The 22,916-nt window shown below is 46.2% G+C and overlaps 6 protein-coding genes across 6 annotated transcripts; 3 read left to right on the plus strand and 3 right to left on the minus strand.

Annotated features, from left to right (window-relative positions):
* Positions 1–211: 211 nt before the first annotated feature.
* JR316_0010008 (putative NRPS-like protein biosynthetic cluster) lies at positions 212–4,816 on the minus strand (the record flags this gene model as incomplete). The annotated part of the gene is made up of 6 exons (XM_047895685.1): positions 212–786; positions 848–1,199; positions 1,267–2,105; positions 2,167–3,162; positions 3,221–3,661; positions 3,715–4,816. The coding sequence occupies 6 exons, from the start codon at positions 4,814–4,816 to the stop codon at positions 212–214; spliced, it is 4,305 nt and encodes a 1,434-aa protein (XP_047745404.1).
* Positions 4,817–5,478: 662 nt separating this feature from the next.
* JR316_0010009 (putative secondary metabolism biosynthetic enzyme) lies at positions 5,479–7,085 on the plus strand (the record flags this gene model as incomplete). Its single annotated transcript, XM_047895686.1, has 9 exons — positions 5,479–5,496; positions 5,550–5,640; positions 5,879–5,970; positions 6,021–6,124; positions 6,192–6,337; positions 6,398–6,588; positions 6,643–6,786; positions 6,840–6,923; positions 6,996–7,085. 9 exons carry the CDS (start codon positions 5,479–5,481, stop codon positions 7,083–7,085), a joined length of 960 nt encoding a protein of 319 aa, XP_047745405.1.
* A 362-nt stretch (positions 7,086–7,447) lies between these two features.
* Positions 7,448–9,982, minus strand: JR316_0010010 (Ribosome biogenesis protein enp2-like protein; the record flags this gene model as incomplete). The annotated part of the gene is made up of 5 exons (XM_047895687.1): positions 7,448–7,950; positions 8,012–8,583; positions 8,640–8,884; positions 8,941–9,585; positions 9,662–9,982. The coding sequence occupies 5 exons, from the start codon at positions 9,980–9,982 to the stop codon at positions 7,448–7,450; spliced, it is 2,286 nt and encodes a 761-aa protein (XP_047745406.1).
* Positions 9,983–11,179: 1,197 nt separating this feature from the next.
* Positions 11,180–12,443, minus strand: JR316_0010011 (Surfeit locus protein 4-like protein; the record flags this gene model as incomplete). Its single annotated transcript, XM_047895688.1, has 7 exons — positions 11,180–11,217; positions 11,269–11,310; positions 11,379–11,401; positions 11,455–11,697; positions 11,750–11,991; positions 12,051–12,105; positions 12,157–12,443. 7 exons carry the CDS (start codon positions 12,441–12,443, stop codon positions 11,180–11,182), a joined length of 930 nt encoding a protein of 309 aa, XP_047745407.1.
* A 5,050-nt stretch (positions 12,444–17,493) lies between these two features.
* Positions 17,494–19,822, plus strand: JR316_0010012 (Adenine DNA glycosylase; the record flags this gene model as incomplete). The annotated part of the gene is made up of 10 exons (XM_047895689.1): positions 17,494–17,883; positions 17,945–18,021; positions 18,086–18,107; positions 18,157–18,372; positions 18,424–18,541; positions 18,604–18,719; positions 18,850–19,048; positions 19,116–19,557; positions 19,750–19,764; positions 19,813–19,822. 10 exons carry the CDS (start codon positions 17,494–17,496, stop codon positions 19,820–19,822), a joined length of 1,605 nt encoding a protein of 534 aa, XP_047745408.1.
* Positions 19,823–20,110: 288 nt separating this feature from the next.
* JR316_0010013 (DnaJ-like protein subfamily C member 11-like protein) lies at positions 20,111–22,546 on the plus strand (the record flags this gene model as incomplete). The annotated part of the gene is made up of 10 exons (XM_047895690.1): positions 20,111–20,160; positions 20,224–20,378; positions 20,585–20,643; positions 20,684–20,911; positions 20,965–21,090; positions 21,151–21,680; positions 21,942–22,066; positions 22,133–22,275; positions 22,340–22,469; positions 22,530–22,546. 10 exons carry the CDS (start codon positions 20,111–20,113, stop codon positions 22,544–22,546), a joined length of 1,563 nt encoding a protein of 520 aa, XP_047745409.1.
* Between the last annotated feature and the right edge of the window lie 370 nt (positions 22,547–22,916).

The following is a 22,916-nucleotide window of genomic DNA, read 5'->3' on the forward strand; positions in this document are numbered from 1 at the left end:
ACTTGAAGTTTTTCCTGACCTATTTATCATGATTTGTCTTGTAATAACTGCTTTCTGTTTCTATCTTGTTGTAAATCGTACTAGCTATATTGCTTTCAATTTCCACCAACTATCGTGTTTGATACATTATGAAAAATTTTGTGTGTTTCTAAACCAAGCAAATTGAAATTAACCTATTATACATTGATGTTTGTTGACTTTTCGTGTGGCCTTAAACGCCTGTTCGACCAGCAGCCTTGATATTTCCGGCATTGGCCAATGTAGGCAAAGCCTTTTGGGGAGAGGGAAGAGAGGGAGAGGGAAGGAAGCCAGCACCGACCAGCCAAGCCAGATACAACCCCATAAGATCATCACCGACAGTGGCAGATAGCTGCGCGCCTCCCTGACGAAGAACGGCGACGGTGTTGGAATCGTCCAACTCTGGCGATTTGGTGCTCGTCGGGAGATCATCGAGGACAAAGTGGAGGAGCGGGAAGAGCGCATTGTCTCCGACCTCCATGACGTGCTGCTCGAGCTTGCGACGCCAAACGACGTATTCGCAAGATTCTGTCGGGAATCCGTACTGGACCAGTGATGACAGCATGCCGTTGAATGTAGGCAGTGGGCGCGCTGTGACATGACACACTGACAGAGGGGCGTCGGGTAAAGGTGAAACCGCTGCTAGCGAGGTAATGCGTGCGACATGGTCCACTGGAACCATGTTGATGGAATTGTTAATGTCAGGAACGAGTCCCAGCTGGACACATCCCTTGACGAGACGCCAGATGAAGTCGTCCGTGTTAGTAACTGAATTTAAAGTGTTCATCAGGTGCATGCACTTCATTTAACGAAATCAATGGTTACACACCTGCTGTGTGCGAATCGCCGACCACGTATCCTGGACGGACGATGTGGCCCCTCAAACCACGTTTGCCAGCTTCAAAGAGCAACTTTTCAGACACCCATTTGCTCTGGCCGTAACCTGTCTTCAGAGCCGATTTCGCGCCTTCAAGGTCATCGCTCTCTGGAACACCTTTGGAGTCTGTCGACCCACGCGCCAAAGATTCGGACAGTTGAACGTAATGTTCTGTATCAATGGCAGAAGTCGACGAAACGAAGACGAACACTTTTTGTTTTCCCGTAGATGCCAGATTGACGGCAGTGAGGGTACCGAGGACGTTTGGTGATCGGAGCTTTTCATATGGGAAGACCCAATGGACCTACAGATAGATTAAATGAACGATTAGAGGAAAAATAAGATTTCAGGACAAAAGACGATCGACTCACGAGAGCACCATTGTGTAATACGACATCCGCTTCGTTGGCGACGTTATTCCAAGTTTCCTGGCTTAGTCCAAAGTTATCCAATCCGAGATCGCCAGTTACTACCTCCAATCTCCCGCTGGAAACCCATGAATCTGACCACACATTCCTGTCGGTCGAGCCTTCCTTCAGACGTTCGAGGCCTTGCTCGACAGTCTTGCCGCGAACCAAGCAGATGACCTTCTTTACTCTGTCCGTCCGCGAAAGGAGATCGTAGAGTACAAAGGCTCCCAGGAAGCCAGTAGCCCCGGTAAGGAATACAGTGATGGGATGATCGTTGAAATCCGCCGGCAGAGGAGCGTATGAGGGCTGGAGTTTTTCGATAAGGTTGAGATAATCCTGGCCATACTCGACATGCGGTGCAGCAGCAGCAACGCCTGCGTTCTTGACATCTGCCGAGGTAGTTGCGCCGGCCGACGCTGCTGAAGGCTCCTTGTACGCAAAACCAAGGTCGGCGTTGCGCAAAGCGTCCACAGCCTCGACCAGCCCAGCAATCGTTGGCTTCTCGAAGATGAGACCCAAAGGAGCGTTGACAACAAACACCTTGCGGATTTCGAAGATGAGTCTCGTAGCTAGGATCGAGTGGCCTCCGAGATCGAAGAAGCTTTCGTCGGTAGGTATGGGCTGGGGTGCGTTCGGCAGAATAGTCGACCAGATCTTCTGCATGGCGATCTCGGTGGCACTCGCTCCAGGTGCCGAAGGACCTGCAGCGTACGATGCTTGAGCAGTATCTGGGAAAGGAAGCGCTGGCTTGTCGATTTTGCCGTTAGGGTTCAGCGGCATTTTGCTCAAAGGTACGAACACTAAAAAAGGATATGTTAGTATACAGAAGAGTGACGTTATCGAAAGAGAATGTGTACATACGTGACGGCACACTGTGCTTTGGAAGTTTCTGTTTGAGATGTTCGCGGATATCCTTGATCAGACGTCTGTATTTCTTCATTCCCTTGACCAGTCCCTTGCCATCATCTTCGTCGTCTGGAACGTTGCTAGCATATCCCTCTAAAGCGGACCCTTCTAATGGAACGAAATAGCTGACGAGAATCTTCTCTTCGTCCTTGTCTCTGCGAACCAGAGTGACGTTCTCGCGGACGAGAGGGTGTTGGCTGAGATGGGTGTCGATCTCTCCGAGCTCTATACGGAATCCACGAATCTTAACCTGATCGTCGGCACGCCCTGAGCATTCAACAGTGCCATCGGGGAGATATCGACCCAGATCGCCAGAGCGATACATGCGATCCCGGATTCCCTTCCAGTACCGCGACTCCGGGCCAGCGAAGCCTTCTTCAGGATGCAGGATCGTATCCTTGCGGGGAGGAGCATTGACAGCGAACCAGTTGTTGACAAACTTCTCGGCGCTAGCGTCCTGGTCTAGATAGCCTTCCGCGAGACCTCCTGAACGAACGTAGATTTCGCCGACCTCGCCCACAGCGCACGGCACGTTTCGATCGTTTCGGTTCACAACCAGGAGCTGCACGTCAATCATGCCCTCTCCAGCGGGCATGATGTCCTTTTGCGTTGCGAGGAACGTGGAGTCTTGAGATACAGGGGGAATGGCAAAGTAGGAGACGGCACGTTGAGTTTCTGTGGTGCCGTACATGTTAATGATACGGACGTTCGCGGCAAGAGCTTGTAAGCGCAAGCAGTCTCGCTTGGTCAGGACATCGCCGACAAAGAAAGCGTTGAGCAGGGTAGGAATTTGGCGGGTTGCTTGTGCCGACAGTAATTGACCCATAGCTGGTGTCAAATGGGTAACCGTAACTTCACTTTCAGCCATCCATTCAGCCAGTCGTCCAGGGGTGCCGATATCATCCGCCGTTGGAACATGAAGTTGAGCTCCAAGGAAAAGAGGCGTGAACACTTGGAGAAGAATTGTCAGCTATGTATAACGATGATGAAAGTAGAAAACAAAACTGACTGTCTCTCTGAATGGGATCGTGAGCAATTCCACTTAGCATAGTAAACTTGGAGGTTTCGTCGAGACCAAATCGCTCGCTCATCCATGGGAAAAAGTGAGTCAAACTGAAGTGTCTGCCCCGTACGCCTTTGGGAATTCCAGTGCTTCCACTAGTAAATGACAGGGTGCCGATGCTGTCAGGACCAAGGACGACATTAGGGTCGGTTTCACCGAGATGGTTATGAGCACGAAGAACATCTTCGCCAACAGGGTCCAATCCTCCAACGATATGACCATCGGGGAAAACTTCCAGGCCAGGAACTTCAACCTTGATTTTCAGTTCCTGTGCGAGGAACTCGCGTACTGTGGGTGAGATTGTCCCTGCACCCTTCAACATGATGAGACCTCGAGGTTTGGCCACTCCAAGGTATATAATTTGCCTAGACGGAGGATACGCAGGATCTGATCTGGCAGATGAGCGTTGTGTTATAACACACGGATGAAGTGACACCGACCGACGACCGAGAATGTTGCTCCTGCCTTGAGTACTGCCATAACAGCGACAACAAGGTCGACGCTACGATGAGCATAAACCATGACCACATCCTCCCTCTGAATACCATTCATGATCAAATGATGGGCGAGTACATTGGATGCACGCAAAATTGCACCGTAAGAGAAGATGACCTTGCCTTGAGGTTTGTCAGGGGATTCTGTTGGAAGGCTTTGAATAACACATGGGCGGTCAGGATTTTGACGAGCATTGCGAGAAAACACGTCGGTGATGGCACCCTTCCATCCACACCAATTCAAATCACCAGTAGGATTGGGTAACACGGCTTTTTGGCTGGGTGTTAACAGAGGAACTGAGCCAACTGGTGAAAGAGGGGTCGCAGCAACCTTGCGCAAAAATACTGAGAGTTGGTCAAGGAACGACGTGATACGTGCCGACGTGAAAAGAAGCGAATTGTAGAGTACGCGGAGAGAGAGACGAGGAGCAATCGATGCTCTTGTGGAGGCCGGAGGACGAGTAATGAAAACAGTTAAATCTGATGTGACACTGGTCGAGCCAATGAAGTTGTTAGTTGGTTCGTCGGTTTCGTCAAAGAAACGGACGCGGAACAGGGGTCGATCCAAGCTGTCCTCTTTTCCTTTGTTGAGGGCCTGTGTTATAACATCGTAAGGAAGAGCGTCGGCCTCTGCCTCTTTTTCTGTTTGCTGAACGTGTCTAACGACTGCCCAATACGGGTCTGCTGGATCAACAGATAATCTGAGAATTAGAGGTTCGCGCGCAGACGCCGATGAGGAGCCAACGACAATGTCCGTGTCTCCTGTGTAACGGTGCAAAAGAACGATAAAAGCAGCCAATAAAAGATGGAACGCGGATGGTCTCTTGTGCGATGACTCTACATCCTCCTCTTCTTCCTCATGATCTTCATCCTCCGAATACAAAGCAAGTTTGAGGAGACTGAGCGATGTCTGTTCGGATAATTGAGCAGTATGAACTGATTCGATCAATTTGTTGGCCCCTGTGGGTCTTGGATAGTCGGTTGGAAGAGAAATTGAAGGGAGATTTTGGAGCCTCGATAGCACCCTTTCCAGGCGCTGATCAGCCATGGTTGTGGCAAGAGTAGAGATTTTGAAATCGAGTCAGAATCGACCAGACGTTGTGCTCGCCAACTTTTTGTCCGACAATCAATCCGAAAGACCGAAACAGCGCTAGTATATCACGTCATGTGACCCTAATCTTATCAGTCCCAAAAAGGCAAGAAATATGATGCAGACCAAATCACCCATGGATCCACCTCCTAGCTCAGTTTCTCCCAAGGATACAATACTCTGGCCATACGATCAAAGCGCACCAACTCAATCGTACCCTTTGCGGAATCAGGGCGGCACTTTGGATTCAATTCGGGTTCAAGTTCCAATTTCGAGTCGGCAATCCCCTTAGTCGGTGATCGCATCAAGTTAACCAGTCGGAATGGGCGTCATTGTAAATACTTCAAGTTGTTCAGCTACACCAACGAAACTTTCTGTTTCTTTCGAGACAGATTTTAGGACATGCTCATACACAGAACCTTGTTCATTACGGCGCTGTTCATGTCTTTCCCAAGGTGTAGACCCCTGTCGAAAATGTCATAAGACTTGTCCCATGACCAGCTTTAGTTTGGCTTTAGTCGTTTTGTTCTCAACGGACCGAAGGTCGCCGCATTTATCAACAAGGAAGTGCGATGTACTTGAACGATCGACGTTATCGTTAACCCCTACACTCAAAGACAATGGCGACTATGGATGCCGTGTGTTATCATGCTGTAAGCCTTCGCTTTTCAACTTTGAAGCAATCCAATAGCTCATTTTGTCGAGCCCCGAAAAGCCCAGACAACTCGAGATAGTAACTGTCCCAATTCCTGAGATCAAGGAAGACCAGGTCCTTATCAAAGGTGCTTAGTACCCCTTCCATTCGAGATATCGTCTGACCAAAATTTAAATTCCAGTAACACGATGTGGAATTTGTGGCACTGACCAGCACTTGGCAGAGGTCAGTGGATTTGTTGGCAAAGTCCTTCGCAATCGTCCCTAATACTTGTGTAAAAGGGAGAATTCATCGGGAAATTTCCAGTGAGTTTATCGGATGGTGTTGGTGTTTTCATGGCTCAATCCACACTCAGCTCATTCCAGGACACGAAATCGTCGGCGTTATTTCGCAAATCGGGGCTGCCGTTCACGGATTTTCAGTCGGCGATCGCTGCGTCGCGGATAACACAATACTTGTATGTAGTTCATATTCTTTTGAGTCACTGTTAACAATATCATGTTGCAGTGCGAAGCCTGCTTTTACTGTCGCCGCGGACAACATGTTCTATGCGAAAACTTCGAGAGTCTCGGCGTTACAATGGCGGGGGGCTTCGCAGGATATGTAGCCATGTAAGTCTCCGGTTCCTGTTCAAATCCCAGTGGCAGAAGTAAATCCTGATCTCTGAGGGATTTTCAGACAGAGCAAGAAAGTATATAAGATCAAGAATCTTACAGATGAAGAAGCAACCCTAGTGGAACCTGCTTCTTGTGCCATACACGGCTTGGACAAGCTTAACCCTGCTGTAGGAGTAGAAGCCTTGATTTTCGGTGCTGGTCCTACTGGTTAGCACATAATGTATTTCAATTGGGGCGTAATACCTCTTCTAATCCCCGATTTCTTAGGTATCATTCTTGCCCAGCTCTTAAAGCTAAACGGTGCTTCAAAGGTTGTTATTGCCGCCAATAAAGGCATCAAAACCCAAATCGCACGCCAGCTTGAGGCCGGTGATGAGTATATCGAGCTCGACCGCAATGATCCAAGTTCTCAATGGAACAGAATGAAAGAAGAGTATAAACATGGTTTCGATGTCGTCGTAAGGCTTTTCCCCTAATTCCTTAATTTTCATTTTAATCACATGAACAAAAAGATCGAAGCGACGGGTTCGGAAATGGTGGCCAATCGTGCACTCGACTTTGTACGCAGAGGAGGCTCCCTCATGGTGTACGGTGTTTACTCAAACAGCGACCTTGTCCACTGGTCACCGGCTAAGATATTCCAAGACGAGATAAAAGTCTGTCTACCAACTTGGTTCTCTACTCTGCACCATAATTGAACACCATCCAGATCATTGGTTCCTTTGCCCAAACACATTGCTTCCCTCGGGCCGTCGCATACTTGGACAGTGGCAAAATCAAGGTTAAAGGAATGGTGAGTATCTAAATTACGCGACAATCCACCATCCCTTTTCTGACAGCCCAGCGACCCTTGACAAATTCACAGGTTACGGACGTTTTTTCGATCAAAGACTTTGATAAGGCGCTTGAGAAAATGAAGAGCAAGTCTGCCTGCAAAGTCGCATTGAAGCCGTGATAGAAGCACTCGTTCGACAACTCTACCCATGTGAGTAATTATCTGATGGTGGTGTTGAAGCTTCTAGATACCTCCATCGTTTTCCGTACCCCATCCATGGGCTTTCCATCCATATAAAAACATCTCAAAACCCGATGGAGACTTGATAGTCTCCTCGGACCATTTACTTCTGTCTGACATGCCGCCACAAAAGCATAAAATCTCATCGCGTTCTTATTTCATAATGGGTCATACCCTGATTCCGCGTAAAAAGGTAGGTAAGCGGCACCCACCTTGGGGTCAATTTTAATGAACACGAACCGAAAAGAAGAAGTTACAATAAGTGTCGAATTGAAAAAATGATAAACCAAAATTCAATTACATCAGATACCACGGAAAGCGTTTTTGCTCCCGCTGCGAACCCCTTTTCTCCTCTGTGTCCTACCGTGTCTCTCCGAGTCGCCCATATCAACCTTCTCCTCGACACCACGTTCCAAACCAGCACCAAATGTCTCGACGCCCTTTCGTCGGACTTTGTCCTTGTTTGAACTTTTCCCTCCCTCCCCATCTCCACCATTTCTCCCACCAGATGATGATGAAGGAACCCAGCTTATCTCCATAGGAGCGTCGGCATCCATGCGAGGCTTGCTTGGTCCGGTCTTTTTCGAAGGTAGTGGTGCTCGGCGCTGCCCAAATGTTGCATCTTTATCTCCCAGCTTTTGGGACTGTCCGCCGGTCTGCGGCACCATAGGTACCATGTTGACCTTTTTAAGTTGCTTCTTTTGCGCCCAGACTGCCCGATTACTGTCTCGTTCTCTCTGATAGGCTTCTTCCGCGCGTACATTTCTCTGTCCTGGGCGTGAACGAGGGTCGAACTTGGTAAGTTCTAAGTTGTGAAGACAATTAGCAACGGAGAATTCGATAAGGAAAAAAAGAACGGGACTAACCGCCTTCAGCACTACTATCACTCGAGGCACCGTCGTCACTTTCCTCGTCACTCCCTTCAAGGTCATCGTCATCAGAGAATTTATCGCTTTCGTCTTCTTCATCTTCGACTGCGGTCTTTCCACGGCCAACAGAAGATGGATTGAGAAGAGCATACTCGCGCGAGTTCTCATCAATGGCAAACGCAGGATCTTGGAAAACGCTCGCGAAACGAGGGTCTGACAGGATGGAGGGTCTAGATTCTTCCTGCTCTTCACCCGCTTCGTCGACATCCATCGCATCGGCTCCCGCCTTGCGTTTACTTTTGCGTTCAGCTCTAAGCTTGGCCTTTTCTTGGTCTCTGAGAACCTTCTCAGCCAGTGCTTTGTTAACCTTGACACCAGGGTCCTTCTTGGTACGAATGCGAGTCTCTGCCATTTTCTCCATCTTCTCGCGGACCAGCCTTTCACGATGTTCGTCGTAAGCAAAGGGATTTGCAATAAGACGAGCGGTTTCGTAAAGTTTGAGTGACAAGAAATAGCCATGCATGTAGGGTTTGAGAGCGGGTGTTCCCACAAGATGATCCAATCCAAGACTGCAGGAGGCTAGATGTCAGGGTGAAAGCGACGGTAAATGGAGATGGTGACCCACTTTTTGAGCTCGCTCCTTTCAACGAACTTGTAATCTTCGTAGACCGACCGTGTAGTCTGGTCTTCCATCTCTTCCGTGATGTTTTCGAGGAAACTTGCCCATTTTGGAGCAGGGCCAAGTTGGGGAATGTAATAAGTGGCCATCTGAATTCCTTCGTTGGCCGTCATGATAAGCCCACTTCCAGGAACATGATGTACATCGTTGAGGTCGGCAGCAGGTGTAACAGAAACAAAATTTGTAGCAGGCTGTGAAAAATTGTTCGTTGATAATACATGCAATAAAAATAAAGAGTGCGACGTACTGTGTTGCGATCCCAAATTTTAATAACCTTTTTGTCAGCACTGAGCACCATTCCGTCACCGGCCATTCGGCTGCCACCTTCAATCCATGAAACATTTTTGACGGGTAGACCATAACCTTGGTCTTTCAAGGCAAATGGTTTGGCGGCACGGATATCGTATAGTAAAGTATGTCCTGTTGATGTACCAATAGCATACGACAGTCCATCGATGCGGGAAGCGATCGCCGTTACACTGAGAGCATCCTGAGTCGTTCCAACTGATTGTAATCGTTCTCTGGGCAGTCGCAAAGTACCAACACGGGTTCTTGACCTTGGGTCCCAGAATTGTGTGGTCCCATTCCCATCGACACCAAATGCAAGAAGGTTATGTGCAGGGTTGATGTCAACAACGTTGATACCCAGTATATCTTCGTCTTCCTCTTCTTCTAGTACCAAAGGCGTCATGTATCGACCTTGGTCGAGATTTAGCCTGTAGACTTCGTTTCCTGACGCAGTGATATATGTGTCGCATGAAGAGAAATGGTAGGCCAACGAACGACCAAAACGGGGTATCCTCGTTCGGTAATGCATCCCACCTTGTGTATGTAACTCCACCGTCCTGTCATTTTGTAGGTGTATTGATTTTGTCCAGTCGTCAGACAGCGTCTAGCAGAGAAGAAGCATAATAAAAAGTTATTGTTGGCTTCAAGTTAGATACAACGATGGTGAACAACTCACGTACAACAAAATCAACATTCTCTGCGTCTGAATGTCGTTCAAATTTCAGGGTAAGTTGGTCGAGATCCCAGACACGCATTTGTGGCTTGTATGTGCCAGTGGCGATGACATGATGGCCATCGCGGGTCGTTTTAATTCTGTTGCTGGCCTCTGGAAACTCGAATCCTTGGATGAGCTCGATTGTCCCTTCAATGTGCTCTCTCAATGCCCTCTTCCCTTTCTTTGCGGCACGCTTTCGGGTAAGCCAGTCCGGCAGAGACGAAGAAGAACCTGCTGTCGCTCCATTTACAGTATAGACCTTGACATTAGCTGCGTCTGAGGCCATTCTTGGGACTTGGTGTGTTAAAGATGCAACTCCTTGAATGGAGCAAGGTGAATGAGTCTCTACGCCAAAAGATTCAGAATTATTTTTTGATAGTCATGTGACCCCACTATAATTAGATACACGGCGGGCAAAAGTGCTGACTAGTCAGCCTGGGAGTTGGTCTGACCAGTCACGTGACCAGTATGCTGACTAGTCACCTGACTAGTCATGTAGCTGTCACGCATTTATTGTCACGCTGCTAAGTTTCTGTAATTCCGCTCATTGATTGTAGAACAGAGGATTTCTTTTCTATGCCACAGACTTACACAGGGCGGGCGTCGTGTACCTTCTAAACAACGTCGGGTGACCGTGCACAAGTACTCTGAAAGCGTGATTAGTTATTCATTTGTTTGAATAATGACCAAATTACAACCAAACACAAGAAATATCCAATTCCGAGTCATTCATTGCTTTTCCTCAGTGACAGTGCTTCGGAAGACAATGGTTTATTCCCATTTAATCTTATGTTACTGAACTCATTTACCAATACTAACCAGCGTGACAACATTTGTGTGACCTCTCCAGACTGGTCAGTTGATTCGTCACGGAACGCGTCACGATATGGTCACGTGACTGGTCAGACCAACTCCCAGGCTGACTAGTCAGCACTTTTGCCCGCCGTGATAGGACTTCTGGCACTCTGTTTCCGCAAGTCGTATAGGTTCGATCAAGGGATTCCTCGTTTCCTTGCTAGAAAACAAGAACAGCGCAAAAGTAAACTATGAAAGTCTTCTATCAAGTTGCATTTGGAAGACCGCAGCCAGTAATCTGGAGAAGGGAATGGTTTAACAAGTTCCATGAACCCGAACAGCAAGATTAGATTACAGCTTTTTCGCGGTCGTCGGGAACGCGGAGGTAGGAAATCCCTTGCGCTCCTTTGTAAAAGCCTATCACTTGAGATTCACGCGTACTTCGTGCGTATAGTTTGAGCCGGTGCTTACAACTGAATACTTAACAATCCGATCATACCTCCGCAGATGACAACCGGTCCACAACATATTTAACTTTTGGATGGAGGAGATAGGGTAAATTACAAGGGTGTGCGAAGCGTGATGTTCAAGTCCCACACCAAGCGATACTCCTCCATGATCAAATCCAGACGCGGAAATGAGTTCAGGAGCCTGTACAAATCCATGGGTAATAATGCAAACCCAACGTTTAATATGTCTTCTTTTTCTCGTCCACGGAGAGACCACCTAGGTAGCATTTCAGATATTAATGCTATCGCACAAGTAAAAGCTACGCACCAGGCCCCATGTTGACCAAAAGGATGAGACCACCCACAATTGCTGCAGAAATAGTCGAATTAGAATGACAACATGTCAAAGAATATAAATAGAAGAAGAAAAAGACGAACAGAGTGTCTGGAAGAAGTCGTATCTAAAAAAGTCAGGTTAGTATGTGTGAAATGTTTAATAATATAAGTGACATACTTCAAGAAATCGCGTTGTGGGTGAGCAGAGTGCACACTCCACCAATTGTTGGCGAAGACATTGAAGATACTGAGGACGATAACGAGGAAAGCCGCCGACCACTTGGCCTTGAATCCAACAGCAACCATGACACAGGCGCCGAGCCCAATAATGGAAACAAAGACACGGACAATACTCCATGTACCCTGGATCATGAAACCAAGGAAGAGGAAGATAAGAAGAACACGGCCAGCAAGAAGGAAGCTGCAGCACAGATTAAATCAATTACATGGTTAAGTTAAATGAGATCTCTTACTATTTCTTTCGGTCAGTTTCGCTGATACTTGGAAGGCCAGCGAATACGCTTTTTCTAGACACCATCGAATCACTGAAGACCATGAATAATCCACCAATGACACTAAGATTACGCAGGAAGAAGTTGAGGTCAAAAATTAATCCGTATCCAAACCCTTGAATAATAACAACAGCTAAAAGACCAGCAACAGCGTGTTCGGTGTTTTTCTTGAGAATGACCGCGGTGGACCCGACAAGCATAGTCTGTTTGGTTCGATATGTTAAGAATGTTCAAAATATCATGTTGAGTGATTGAAACATACAATAACATTGACAATAAGGAAAGTATGAGAGAGTCCCCAGGGGAAATGACGGTGTCTGTAGATAGTGAGCGTCGCGCTGGCAGGGTATGCACAGGATCATACGCACTGTTGCAAGTACCAGATCTGGTCGCCCCATTGTGTAACAATGCGCAGTGCGTCCTCCAGGAAAGTCACCACAATCAGGAAACGACCAATTGCCGGCAAATGGGGTTTCAAAGGCTGAGAGTAGATTTCAACATTATCCTCTACGGTTTTGGCAAACGCTTTGATCTTCTCGAGCGGGTCATCAGGATCCGCGGCTCTGTATCCGGAAGACGGACGAGAATTAGAAAGACCGTGTGGGTCGACGCTGTAGTTGGTCTGTGGGCGAGCAATGTTAATTCTCGACGACATGGTGGAGGAGTAAGGCGAAGGAGGACTCTAACGTGTCAATGTCGGTGGGTCACGACGTGGCCCCTGCTTATGTAACCACCATCACGACGCCCACGTAGGCCTAGCGCGTTTCACACTTCCCATCCATCATCCACCGACGTCAAATATGACATCCAACGCAGGGCTCAAAAACAAATCCTTAAGGCTCGTATTCGAGGCTGAGGTCAGCCATCTTCTTGTGCAGTTTTCCAATATTGCTTCCAGTTCAAGCACTACCCAGCGGAGTCAACCAAGAGCTTAATTCCGGCTAACACGCATACTTCCGCATTGCCGACCGCGTTGATTGTCGACATGTTTTCTTTACCGATATGGACTTGTATAAAATACGAAAAATCCCGAAAAAAATCTGTTCGGCCCCCTTCGTGTAGCCATGAAGACGTTTCGCAGAGGTTCCATATTCCTGGAGCCTGCGATTTCTGCAACGAACCTCTTTTCTTGTGGACCAGGAGTACACGGTCAACAACCGGAAACTACGTGTCATCTCTCAATTTGCCAAACGTAGTTGGTAATACCCAAGGCCGCAAAGGATAAAACGGCGTTCATCATAACCGAATGTCACTGCAAAGTCCAAATGTACAAAAAGCTACTCTTATACATGCATGTTGTCCGCATGCACAAGGCTGGTAATCTCAAGTAATCTTATATTTTATAAATTTACGACTGGTGGACAAACCAATCTAAATAAGCTTTACAATTTCTAGACATCATCACTCTTTCTGATTTGCACTACATCTTCCGGCGGTTGAAGGAGTTGCTATTCTCTGCAGCACAATTCAAATATGAAACGTGGCCAAAGAATCGCGACGCCGATGGACACTTGCAACGTGGAATCAATTTTACCAAGAAGGTTTCGCTCCATTCTACTCCCAGAGTCTGAGATACAGCTTCTACACATATATAGCGGTCCCTTTCCCATTTGCGATGTTCTTAGCAGAAAATCATCGGTTTCTCTTATCTCGCCACCTCTCCTACTACTGCCGTACCGAAACAATGTTCAGGCGGGTACTACAGTCCACCTCCAACAACCGAGACACAGTGGTGGCATATCAAGCTGAAGAATCGCCTGCGACTTTTTCCTTGCTCTACCCTCTTGATCATCTTATCCGAAATTTCATCATCTTCTGTGAATATTCGCACCGTAGTTGTCCAGTCGTTTGCAGCCGAAATGTGGCCTGAGATGGGGAGATTCACCTCGAGATAATCCGCCATTGTTGGTGACCAGCTCCGGTTTTCGATATGCATGTTCCAGTTTCCCCCCACTAAACGTTTTTCCTATCCGACTTTTTTTGGTGAGTTTAGCGGAGTTAACACATACGACTCATATTTTGATAACTTGGGAAATCATGAAATTTGACGAAACTGCATTGTCATTTTCTTCGCAAAAAGCGTCGCGGCAAGTCACAGAAGGTCGCCCACAAGCCAAGCAAAGCACCTATAGTCTATTTCAGCAGGTGATGTAGCCTTGGCCTACGTAGTCTTCATGCAGGCCCTCTGATAGAGTTGTTGCTCCTTTGTTTCTCCGACGGCGATCGATCCAAGATAACATTCCCCGATTCTGCTCGAGTGACTGAAGCGATGACTCTCAAATAAACGGCCTGTGGCAGAGGATATTTATATACAACAGTGCAGTTGATTTATAAACGATCTAGCTGTATGACAACCTCTTGAGATTCAGGGTTTCAATGCAACCGCAGGATTCAATTTTTTCCATGTCGACCGAAGATCCTTCAAGGGAAGGTGGCGACAGGGCTCGTTAATGCCGGGGCTGTACACAGCCTGTACACAAATGTCGAAGTGCCATTTCAGTCGAGAAAGATCGATATCACGCGTCAACGAAGGCTTACAACTAGCCTTCGAATGATCGGCTGAAATGTGTCCATCCACGCATCATTATTCCGTTCAGCCACGCGAGGTTCGTTCGCTCTCAATAACCTTAAATAATCTCCTATAATCTCCCGTGCATGGCATGCACTACTCGCTTCAGTTTCTTAATAGAACTTTGAGGCTTCAAGTGGATGCCCCCCATATTTTCTTCTAGAATTAAAAATCTATTGAACAGTACCTCTAATAGTCATTGAGTCAATGAATCAAAGTACAGGAGCTTGTGATAATTGATTGCAAGTGGCTCAATACCTGTTCAGTGCCAGTGCCATCACGAGATGGAGACTCACCTTAAATCACATAGCACTTGGTTCCGCAATCTAATTCTACTCCGCAGCTTTTTGAGAAACCACGTTATGATATCGATCGATGATCCACTCAGTTGATATTAGTTCTCAGTTTTCGCTGGAGTGATAATCTCGCGATGAACAGTTTCATTGCAATCATAGTTACTAACATCTGCAGTGCAACTAAGGTTGCTGATTTTATGCAGCGTGAAGACGAATATATGTATTGGCCAAAAGTTAATCAGATTTTCTGCGTAGGTTTGCAACGACTATGGACCGATCTAGAAATTATCATAATTTTCTGTATACGATTACTAGAAAGCGGGATCAGTAAAGAGATCATTGATATCAATAACGAGGCGCCCCAGTGGTGCTGGAAATAGTCAGTAAATTTAGCAAAGGGAATGCATAAAGGCAATTGAAGACGAGAAAAGGGAAAAACTGATGGGCGATGGTTGAGATGGGGTGAGATCAGGTATGAGCACTGGGTCGAATCGTGATGCCTTGAAGTGAAATTCAAGACAAGCTTGGCCTCATACTTATTTGCTCCGAGGCGAGCCTTGAACTCTTCGATGAACAGTTTCTTTGGTCGAGTCCGTATCCTTCCATATCACGTCTCATAAGTTACTTACCCATGATGTACAACGATATTCGAGCCATCGACTTCGATGATCATCTTCTTTCCTTGGAACCACGAGGGAGGGATCGACGTATCAAGCTGATGAAATGCATGGTCCGTGTTCCCAGCTTTGTACCAAAGTTGGAATGAAGCTATCTAGGTCGCCTGGTGAAAATATTTTTCTTCAATCCTGGTATATTTTAATGAATACAGCATAGTGAATTGTATACCAATTGATCGAAACCATCGAAACCTTGTAGTAGTGAAAATATTAGGGTTCCAGGGACTTTCCAATGATGTCGATAAATACCCCATGTACCTTTGTATCTATTAGCTGAATGTAGCGAAAACAAGAGGAAGCCAAGTGAGCAGATATACGATTTTCTGATCCCGCGGCCTTCAAGAATAACATATGACACCAGTCCTTTCTGTTGCCAATCCAATTTTGTTTGGCGTGAAACAGTGCTCCATGAGCTGCAGGTCATTTCATTCCACAACAGAACATCCAGAGATATATTTTGCGAGGTGATTGATTGATCAACAAAAGGTGCGAGAGTGGAAAAAGAAGGGAAATGAACAGATCCAAGGTGGAGTATATACGATGCCCTAGATAGCCGAAACGAAGAACCTATGTCAAAGGAGACAGGCGTCGGAAACATCCATAGGCCTTAGCTACAGTTATCGATGTGGTGTTAATTCGGAAGGGTCAAGATGAATATCATACCTTTTTCTTGGGTTCGTTCCATCATCGATTGAGGGCTTGAATTACGACCCTTGCGGATGTAAGGTATAATCACCGAATAGCCATGGGGAGAATATTCATTAACCTAGGAAAAGTCTGGGCTGCATGGCGTTTTATTTGAAGGCTGCCAGTGCAGGCGTTAAGGTCATTTTAGAGGGAGTAGATGCCGTACCTTCTGAGCTTCACAGCGTAAACCTCGCTCATCGCCCATCAGTCGTGAGGGAATCCTGTATGTAAGTAATCTAGCATAATCTAGCATAATGACATACGAGAAGGTTGTATGAAGGTATAAAATGTTATTACGCTCCTGGTGACCGGTGGCCGGTGGGGGATGGATGAAAAGAAATATCTCTTTACTTCACTAGCATGAAGGAGTATACACCACATTCCCACGATCGCGATCACGTGAAATGAAATAAATTATAAATTGGTGCGACGCGTTCAAAGGTTAGGGCGTTAGGCATTCAATTGAAATGCATCATTTAAAAGGTTTATAAGTCAAACCAACCTGGGTCATTTACGCAAAATATTAGGGTCAAAATTACGCTTTCAAGTCGGCGGCCAAGAACAACCAACATCTAACTCACGCTCACCGGCCCGGAAAGAGGTAGTTACAGCCTCAGCTTGGAGGCACAGCACGTCTCAACGACCTCGCGTACATGCTTTTAATTAACAGTTTTTCGGTTTACTGTTATTTTAGATAAGTAATGAACACACTCTACCCTCAAGCTGAAGGTGTAAGCGCTCATAAAATGTACTACTTTGTCGCAATGCTAAAGTTTTTCTACATTGTTAGAAGGGATGCAGTCATGGCTGTAGAAGAAGGCCAGGAAGTGAATCAAAAGAAAGTTTTATTTTCAAGCCTGGCTGTAAATTCGCTCAGAATTGTATTAATTTCCCTTCCTATAAGGAATTTGTTCATAGATATGCGAGGAAACCTACGGCATCGGCTTCTCAGGTACTACAAAGGCATTTCAATACAATTCAGGATGTGTCAAAATGAATCAAGCTATTGAAATGCTCTGTGGCAAATGTCCTTGGGAAATCACAACCGTTTTCTGCGCCCCTTTCTCTCGACTAGCGCCAGAAAAATTCAGCCGAGATCGGGAAGAGGGCTAACTTAATGTTAAAATAACAAACGTGGAAATGTGCTAAGAAAGACAGCTCCCGGAGACCAATTGAATCACTTGAGAGAGATGCATGGCAATGGATGTGAAAGAGACAAGACGAGGACGGATTCCAGGTGATACTTACTGTCCTAATTTAGTAGTCGACCCATGACTTTTCTTTGCCGTTGCTTACCTTTGTTAGGAATAGCCTTTCAAATTATACAAACCCGACGAACTCGCTTTTGGAACTCACTTCCAATTCCATCCCTGCATCACTTTCATCAACCTTTCAACGCCTCTCAACGCTTTCCAAGCTATCTCGGGTGTGAGAACGCGTCCCAAATTTCGGTATACTGTTCCAACATTGTATCTAATGCCAAAGCGCCGACAACCACTTTCTGTGGATTCTCCGAACAGTGGTACTGACAAAGAAACCCCAAATTTCCTTGACGATTCTGAACATGAGGACGCGTCATTCACTCCGACAACAAAAGCTCTCACAAGAAAGAAAAGGAAGGTGACTGGCACTCGAAACAGGAACGTAGACAACGCGTCACTTTCGCAAATATCAGGCTCGCAAGAACCCGATGGCTATGACGCACCCTGCCATTCGAGATCTACACACACCATTGTATCTCCAGGCCCCATGCGCAAGGCACTCTTGAGCTGGTTTAAAACCGTACACGACACTCGTGGGATGCCGTGGCGTCGCGCATACGACCCAAACCTAGGAACAGAGGAGCGTGCACAACGGGCATACGAGGTGAGTTAGATCACTTTGTTCGCAGATCAAGAGCATGCGACGAATCAATGCCGTCATCTAGGTGTGGGTCTCCGAAATCATGTTGCAACAAACCCAGGTCGCAACCGTCATTCCATATTACAACCGCTGGATGGAGAAGTATGTATGGCACAAACTTGTCTCATCTGTCTTTGTGAACAAGTACAGATTGACAATTCGTTAGATTTCCCACCATTAGAGACCTCGTGAGTTACATTAACTGTCGTATAAGGTTGCGTTTAACCACGATTTCAGGCAGATGCGAGTATTGATGAAGTGAACAGCTTATGGAAAGGGTTGGGTTATTATAGCAGAGCGAGCCGGCTTCTCGCGGGTGCTAAAAAGGCGGTTGCAGAATACGATGGAAAGTTGCCTGACAATGCAAAGGATATGCAATCCAAAATTCCTGGCATTGGTCGGTATAGCGCTGGAGCAATTTGTTCGATTGCGTACGGTGAACGAGTACCTGTGGTATGATCAACTGAGCCAAATTGTCGTTTCGTTACTAAACGGTTAACTTAGCTTGATGGAAACGTACATCGTCTTCTTAGCAGGGTTCTCGCACTCCACTCCCCTCCCAAAGCCAAGCCGACTTTGGATATACTGTGGGCAGCGGCACAGACCATGGTGGAAATAGAAGGTAAGGAATCCCGGCCATACCCCTACTCACTTATCAGATAGCATTCTCATATGTTTATACAGACCGATCTGAGGGTTCTATTGGTGCCACGGAAAAGCAGGAATCCGACTTTTTGTCCCCTCAATATCCGGGCGATATCAATCAAGCACTTATTGAGCTTGGGAGTACAGTTTGTAAAGTGCGTGAACCTGACTGTAAGGCATGTCCCCTGCGGACATGGTGTTCCGCTTATCAAAAATACTCCTCTACCAAAACCTTGGAGGTGAGCGTCCTTGTTTTTATTCCTACCGCCATTTTACACGCAATAGATAAACACAGTTGCGGACATTGAGGATATATGTGATGTATGCGAGCCTTTTACCGAACCGCCAGGAGTGACGGCTTATCCCATGAAAGCCGAACGCAAAAAGGCTCGAGAAGAGCTAGACGTCGTTCACGTTATCGAGTGGCATTCCGATTCGTCACCCCGCGATAGAATGTTTCTCATGGTTAGGCGTCCAGAAAACGGTAAAGAGTACCTTCTCTGTCTTCCACTTCTCCCGTTAACGAAATCGCATTTTCTGTCAACGAATAGGCCTCTTGGCAGGTCTATACGACTTCCCTACTTCCGTGGATGTCCCAATGAAGATTACTGTCCGGGATCAAGAAAGTTTAACGCTGAAAATTTTGCCGCAGATCATTCAAGGTGCATCACGTATCTCGAGGCAGAAAAAGCGTAATACAGTTGGACATAACCCTTCTCAGCCAGAAGATCTCGTAATCGCTGAAATTCAGCCAGTTGGGGATGTCGTTCATGTATTCTCGCATATAAAGAAGACATACAGGATCCAACTGGTTGTACTAGAGGGTGGCGTTAAACCGCCTGCAATCCTAGAGAATCCACTGCTACATGATGAGCGGCCAACAAAAATAGAGAGAAAAGAGGGGCGCGCCGCCAAAAATGTCAATGTCACAACTGCAATAGATGCATCGAAGCCAGCTATATGGGTTCCTCTAAACGAGGTTGTGGATACAATGTAAGTTTGCGCAGTTTGCGTGCCCGAGAAAACTCCTCACCTTCGTGCTTATGATTTTTAGCATGGGAAGCGGTGTTGTCAAAGTGTGGAATCTGACGAAAAAATTATGGGAGAGTACGGAGAAGTGCTAGTATTCTTCCGATCCTTGTGGCTAATGGCAAGATCTATTTTGATCATACTTATATTATGTAGGTACGACAACGACTCGTTTCTATTAAATTCTAACGGTGATGTGTATTTAATTATAATATATAGTTACATTTAATTAATCACCATGTATGTCTCTTTTTTTATCATACATGGGACATTGTCATTGTCAAGAGCCAACTGAAGCAGAGAGAGAGCAGCTTAACCTCCTTCGGCAAGTCTGGTCGAAGCCACGTTTGTCATTCCGATGACCAAAGGTCACGTGCCAATAAGGTATCTTACCTAATTTGCAGTCGGAGTGTTTTCGGGGTCTAAAATCTACCCACTGGCCGCAAACACGGTTCAAACAGGCCTGTCAGTTGTCAACCACATTCAAACGTTTCCATATTCTTGTTGACTATGTGCTATGGACAAAGAAACCGGAATTCATCGTAAGGCCGATGGGGACTACTTATAGTATGTCGCTTAAGTTTGCCTTTGGAAGTCTGACTGCGGTTTTGTCTGATTATATGTTTACAGTGCTGTACTGAATCTTTCAAAAAATGCTTCACAGGCAGAAATAAACGAACGCCACAGATCTCTTTCCCTTATATTTCACCCGGATAAACAAGTAGATACGACTCTGAAAGTTACCGCAACGAAGGAGTTTCTCGAGATTCAAAAAGCATACCAAGGTATGTTTTGATGTCACGCGTATGGAGTGGGTTGAACTCTTACGGAGAAGTCGGCAGTCCTTTCGGATCCGTTTCTGCGGTACGCTACAACGTCATCTGGTATAGGGCAGCAGCATCTCATATTTGTATAGTCTGGTTTACGATACCCTCGGTGCGCATAGTTGGATATTTGCTTCGTTTTCTCCGTTCACATGTTCTTCATACAGGCTCCGATGGCCTGGCTGTACAATGGCCGCCAACCCTCCGCTTCCAGACGCAAGAGAAGGTCAGAGAATCATTTTACTGTGCAACACACAAGCGTATAGCTTACGGGTGAAAAGATTATGGAAGTTTTAGATCATCATGGAAGTGAGATGAAACGACGACGTCTGAAGCAAATCATGTCTACCAAAGCAAAGGTCAATTGTTCGTTCGACGCATCACCGCTTTTCAACCCCTATTTCTTGATTACAAGTAGAAGTTATACTTCTAGAATAAGAGAGCGCATACAAGCAACGCGTATTGTTTCGCAAAGTCTTGCCTATACCATCGAGGTAGGTTTACTCAGAAATCATGGCGCAGTTGATCCTATAGTTCCTTTTTCTAGAAAAGGCTGAATAACAACACAACATTTTCATTCACTGGCCAGACCAATCCAAGCAAATCGAAAGTATCAATTCTTTCGTTTGTTGGAACTGTTCGGCATCAATTTTCCCCTCGCCTCAATGTTTTGGTGAGCTCCGCCGATTTTTGTGAATCCACATATCGACATTCCTAACTTTTGAACGGGAAGACGTCGATGACCTTTGTTAAACCTTATCCAACCAGATTTGAAGTCAACTATGAAGCCACCGGAAACATAGTCAATTTCAAAACGGCTCTATCTCCGTTGCTTTTGGATTCGTATCCTCCAATCATGCTTTCCTTCTCCAGGCAGCTATTTCGTTCAGGACCCCAAAGAGCTAAAGTCGACCTCAATCTGACTCAGAGTCCCTCCCTGTCTTTTTTCTATATTTCTCCGCCCACGCTAAAAATAAATAAGCAAGAGGATGCAGTTCCTCCACAACTTGGGCCTCCGACAACGCTTGGCATCAAATACGTGGCTTTTGAAAGGGCTTATGGAGTGGTCTTCGACCGCATTCTGCCTACCCTCGTTGCAGAGACGAGTATGACCCTTGTGGAACTTTCCGTTCGCCTGAAGGCTTCCATTCAACTTGGCTTCTCAGGGGCTCTTTATAGCTTAGGCGCTCATTGGTCTAGTGAAAGTATCGAAGCTGGTTCTACCTTGATTCTAAACTCATCGGCTCTCGTTTTACAACTCGAGTTTGTGTGTTCCGTGTTCAACTTATTGATAGCCTGGCTCACAAATTGTTAAGTTTAACCTATCTCGAGCAACAACTCACTTTGCCGATCATACTCTCAACGCAATTCTTTCCTCTGCTCGCCTTGGGAACGGCTCTTGTTCCTTCCGCTGCGGCTTTATTGACCTATCGTTTCCTGGTCGTTCCACGTCGTCGGGCGCGGAGATACGCGTAAGGAGTGTTGCTTGTTCGGACATTCAGTGTTCTTGATTCATATCATCAGACACATCCAAGCTGCTAAAAAAGCCTTCGACGAAGATAGTGACTCTAGAAGAGAGCGAAATGCGGTTGAATCCTTACTAAAGGATGCCGTCAAGAAGCAATTGCGCCATGAGACTGAGGCCGAAGGTCACTTATTTCCTCCAAGGTTTCGTTGACTTTGATCATCTGTTTTAATATTACATGCGTTTTCAGGTCTCATTATACAAGAGGCTACCTATGGCGTAGCAGAATCAGAACTTGGCGAAGGGAAAGACGCATTGTCATTGGATGTTAAAATTCCTTTACAAGCCTTAGTTCGCAAGTCACAGCTTCACATTCCTGGTGGTACTTCCAAGGTAATGGTCCTACCCGAAATTATTCGCCTGGTGTATTCTGATATTTTTGTTCCTCGTCTTGCAGACCGCGTTGCAAGGTTTCTCGGACCCTGCGCCATTTGCTTCCAAATCTCTGCGCATTCGCTACTTGTTCCGTGGCCGCTTACACTACGCTGAGATTCCTGACTACATGCCTGTCGTTTTGCCTCTGTCGGGTAAGTCGGGAATTTCCATGGATAGACGATTCAGCACTGATCAATAACTTTAATTTTCAGAACACTTGGTGGGTTGATGGTCGGGTATATGACATCTACATTTAGGCCGGTCCTGCATGAAAGAAAGTCAGAAATGGCACAGAATCATCTCGACAGTGGACGGAGAAAACCTTTACGTATAATGACAAGTCTGAGTACAGGGTTTTTTATCTCTCCGACTGAATTCTAGGTGACTTCTTTCGTTGATTCTTGGTGTCAGACCTATATTCCTCAATAAGCGTAACGCTCTTTTCAAGTGAACATCCAATATATTGTTTCGTAGAACACTGCATCGGTCTTCCGTCCGACAAATCGAACTTCTGGTCTGTTCGGAACCAAAAGCCAAAAACTCAAGATATGTGAATTATGAGAAACGTCAACGCAAACGATACATCTATTAGCTAATGT

This window comes from Psilocybe cubensis, chromosome 9 (genome assembly GCF_017499595.1).
Source record: "Psilocybe cubensis strain MGC-MH-2018 chromosome 9, whole genome shotgun sequence".
Taxonomy (NCBI): Eukaryota; Fungi; Basidiomycota; class Agaricomycetes; order Agaricales; family Agrocybaceae; genus Psilocybe; species Psilocybe cubensis.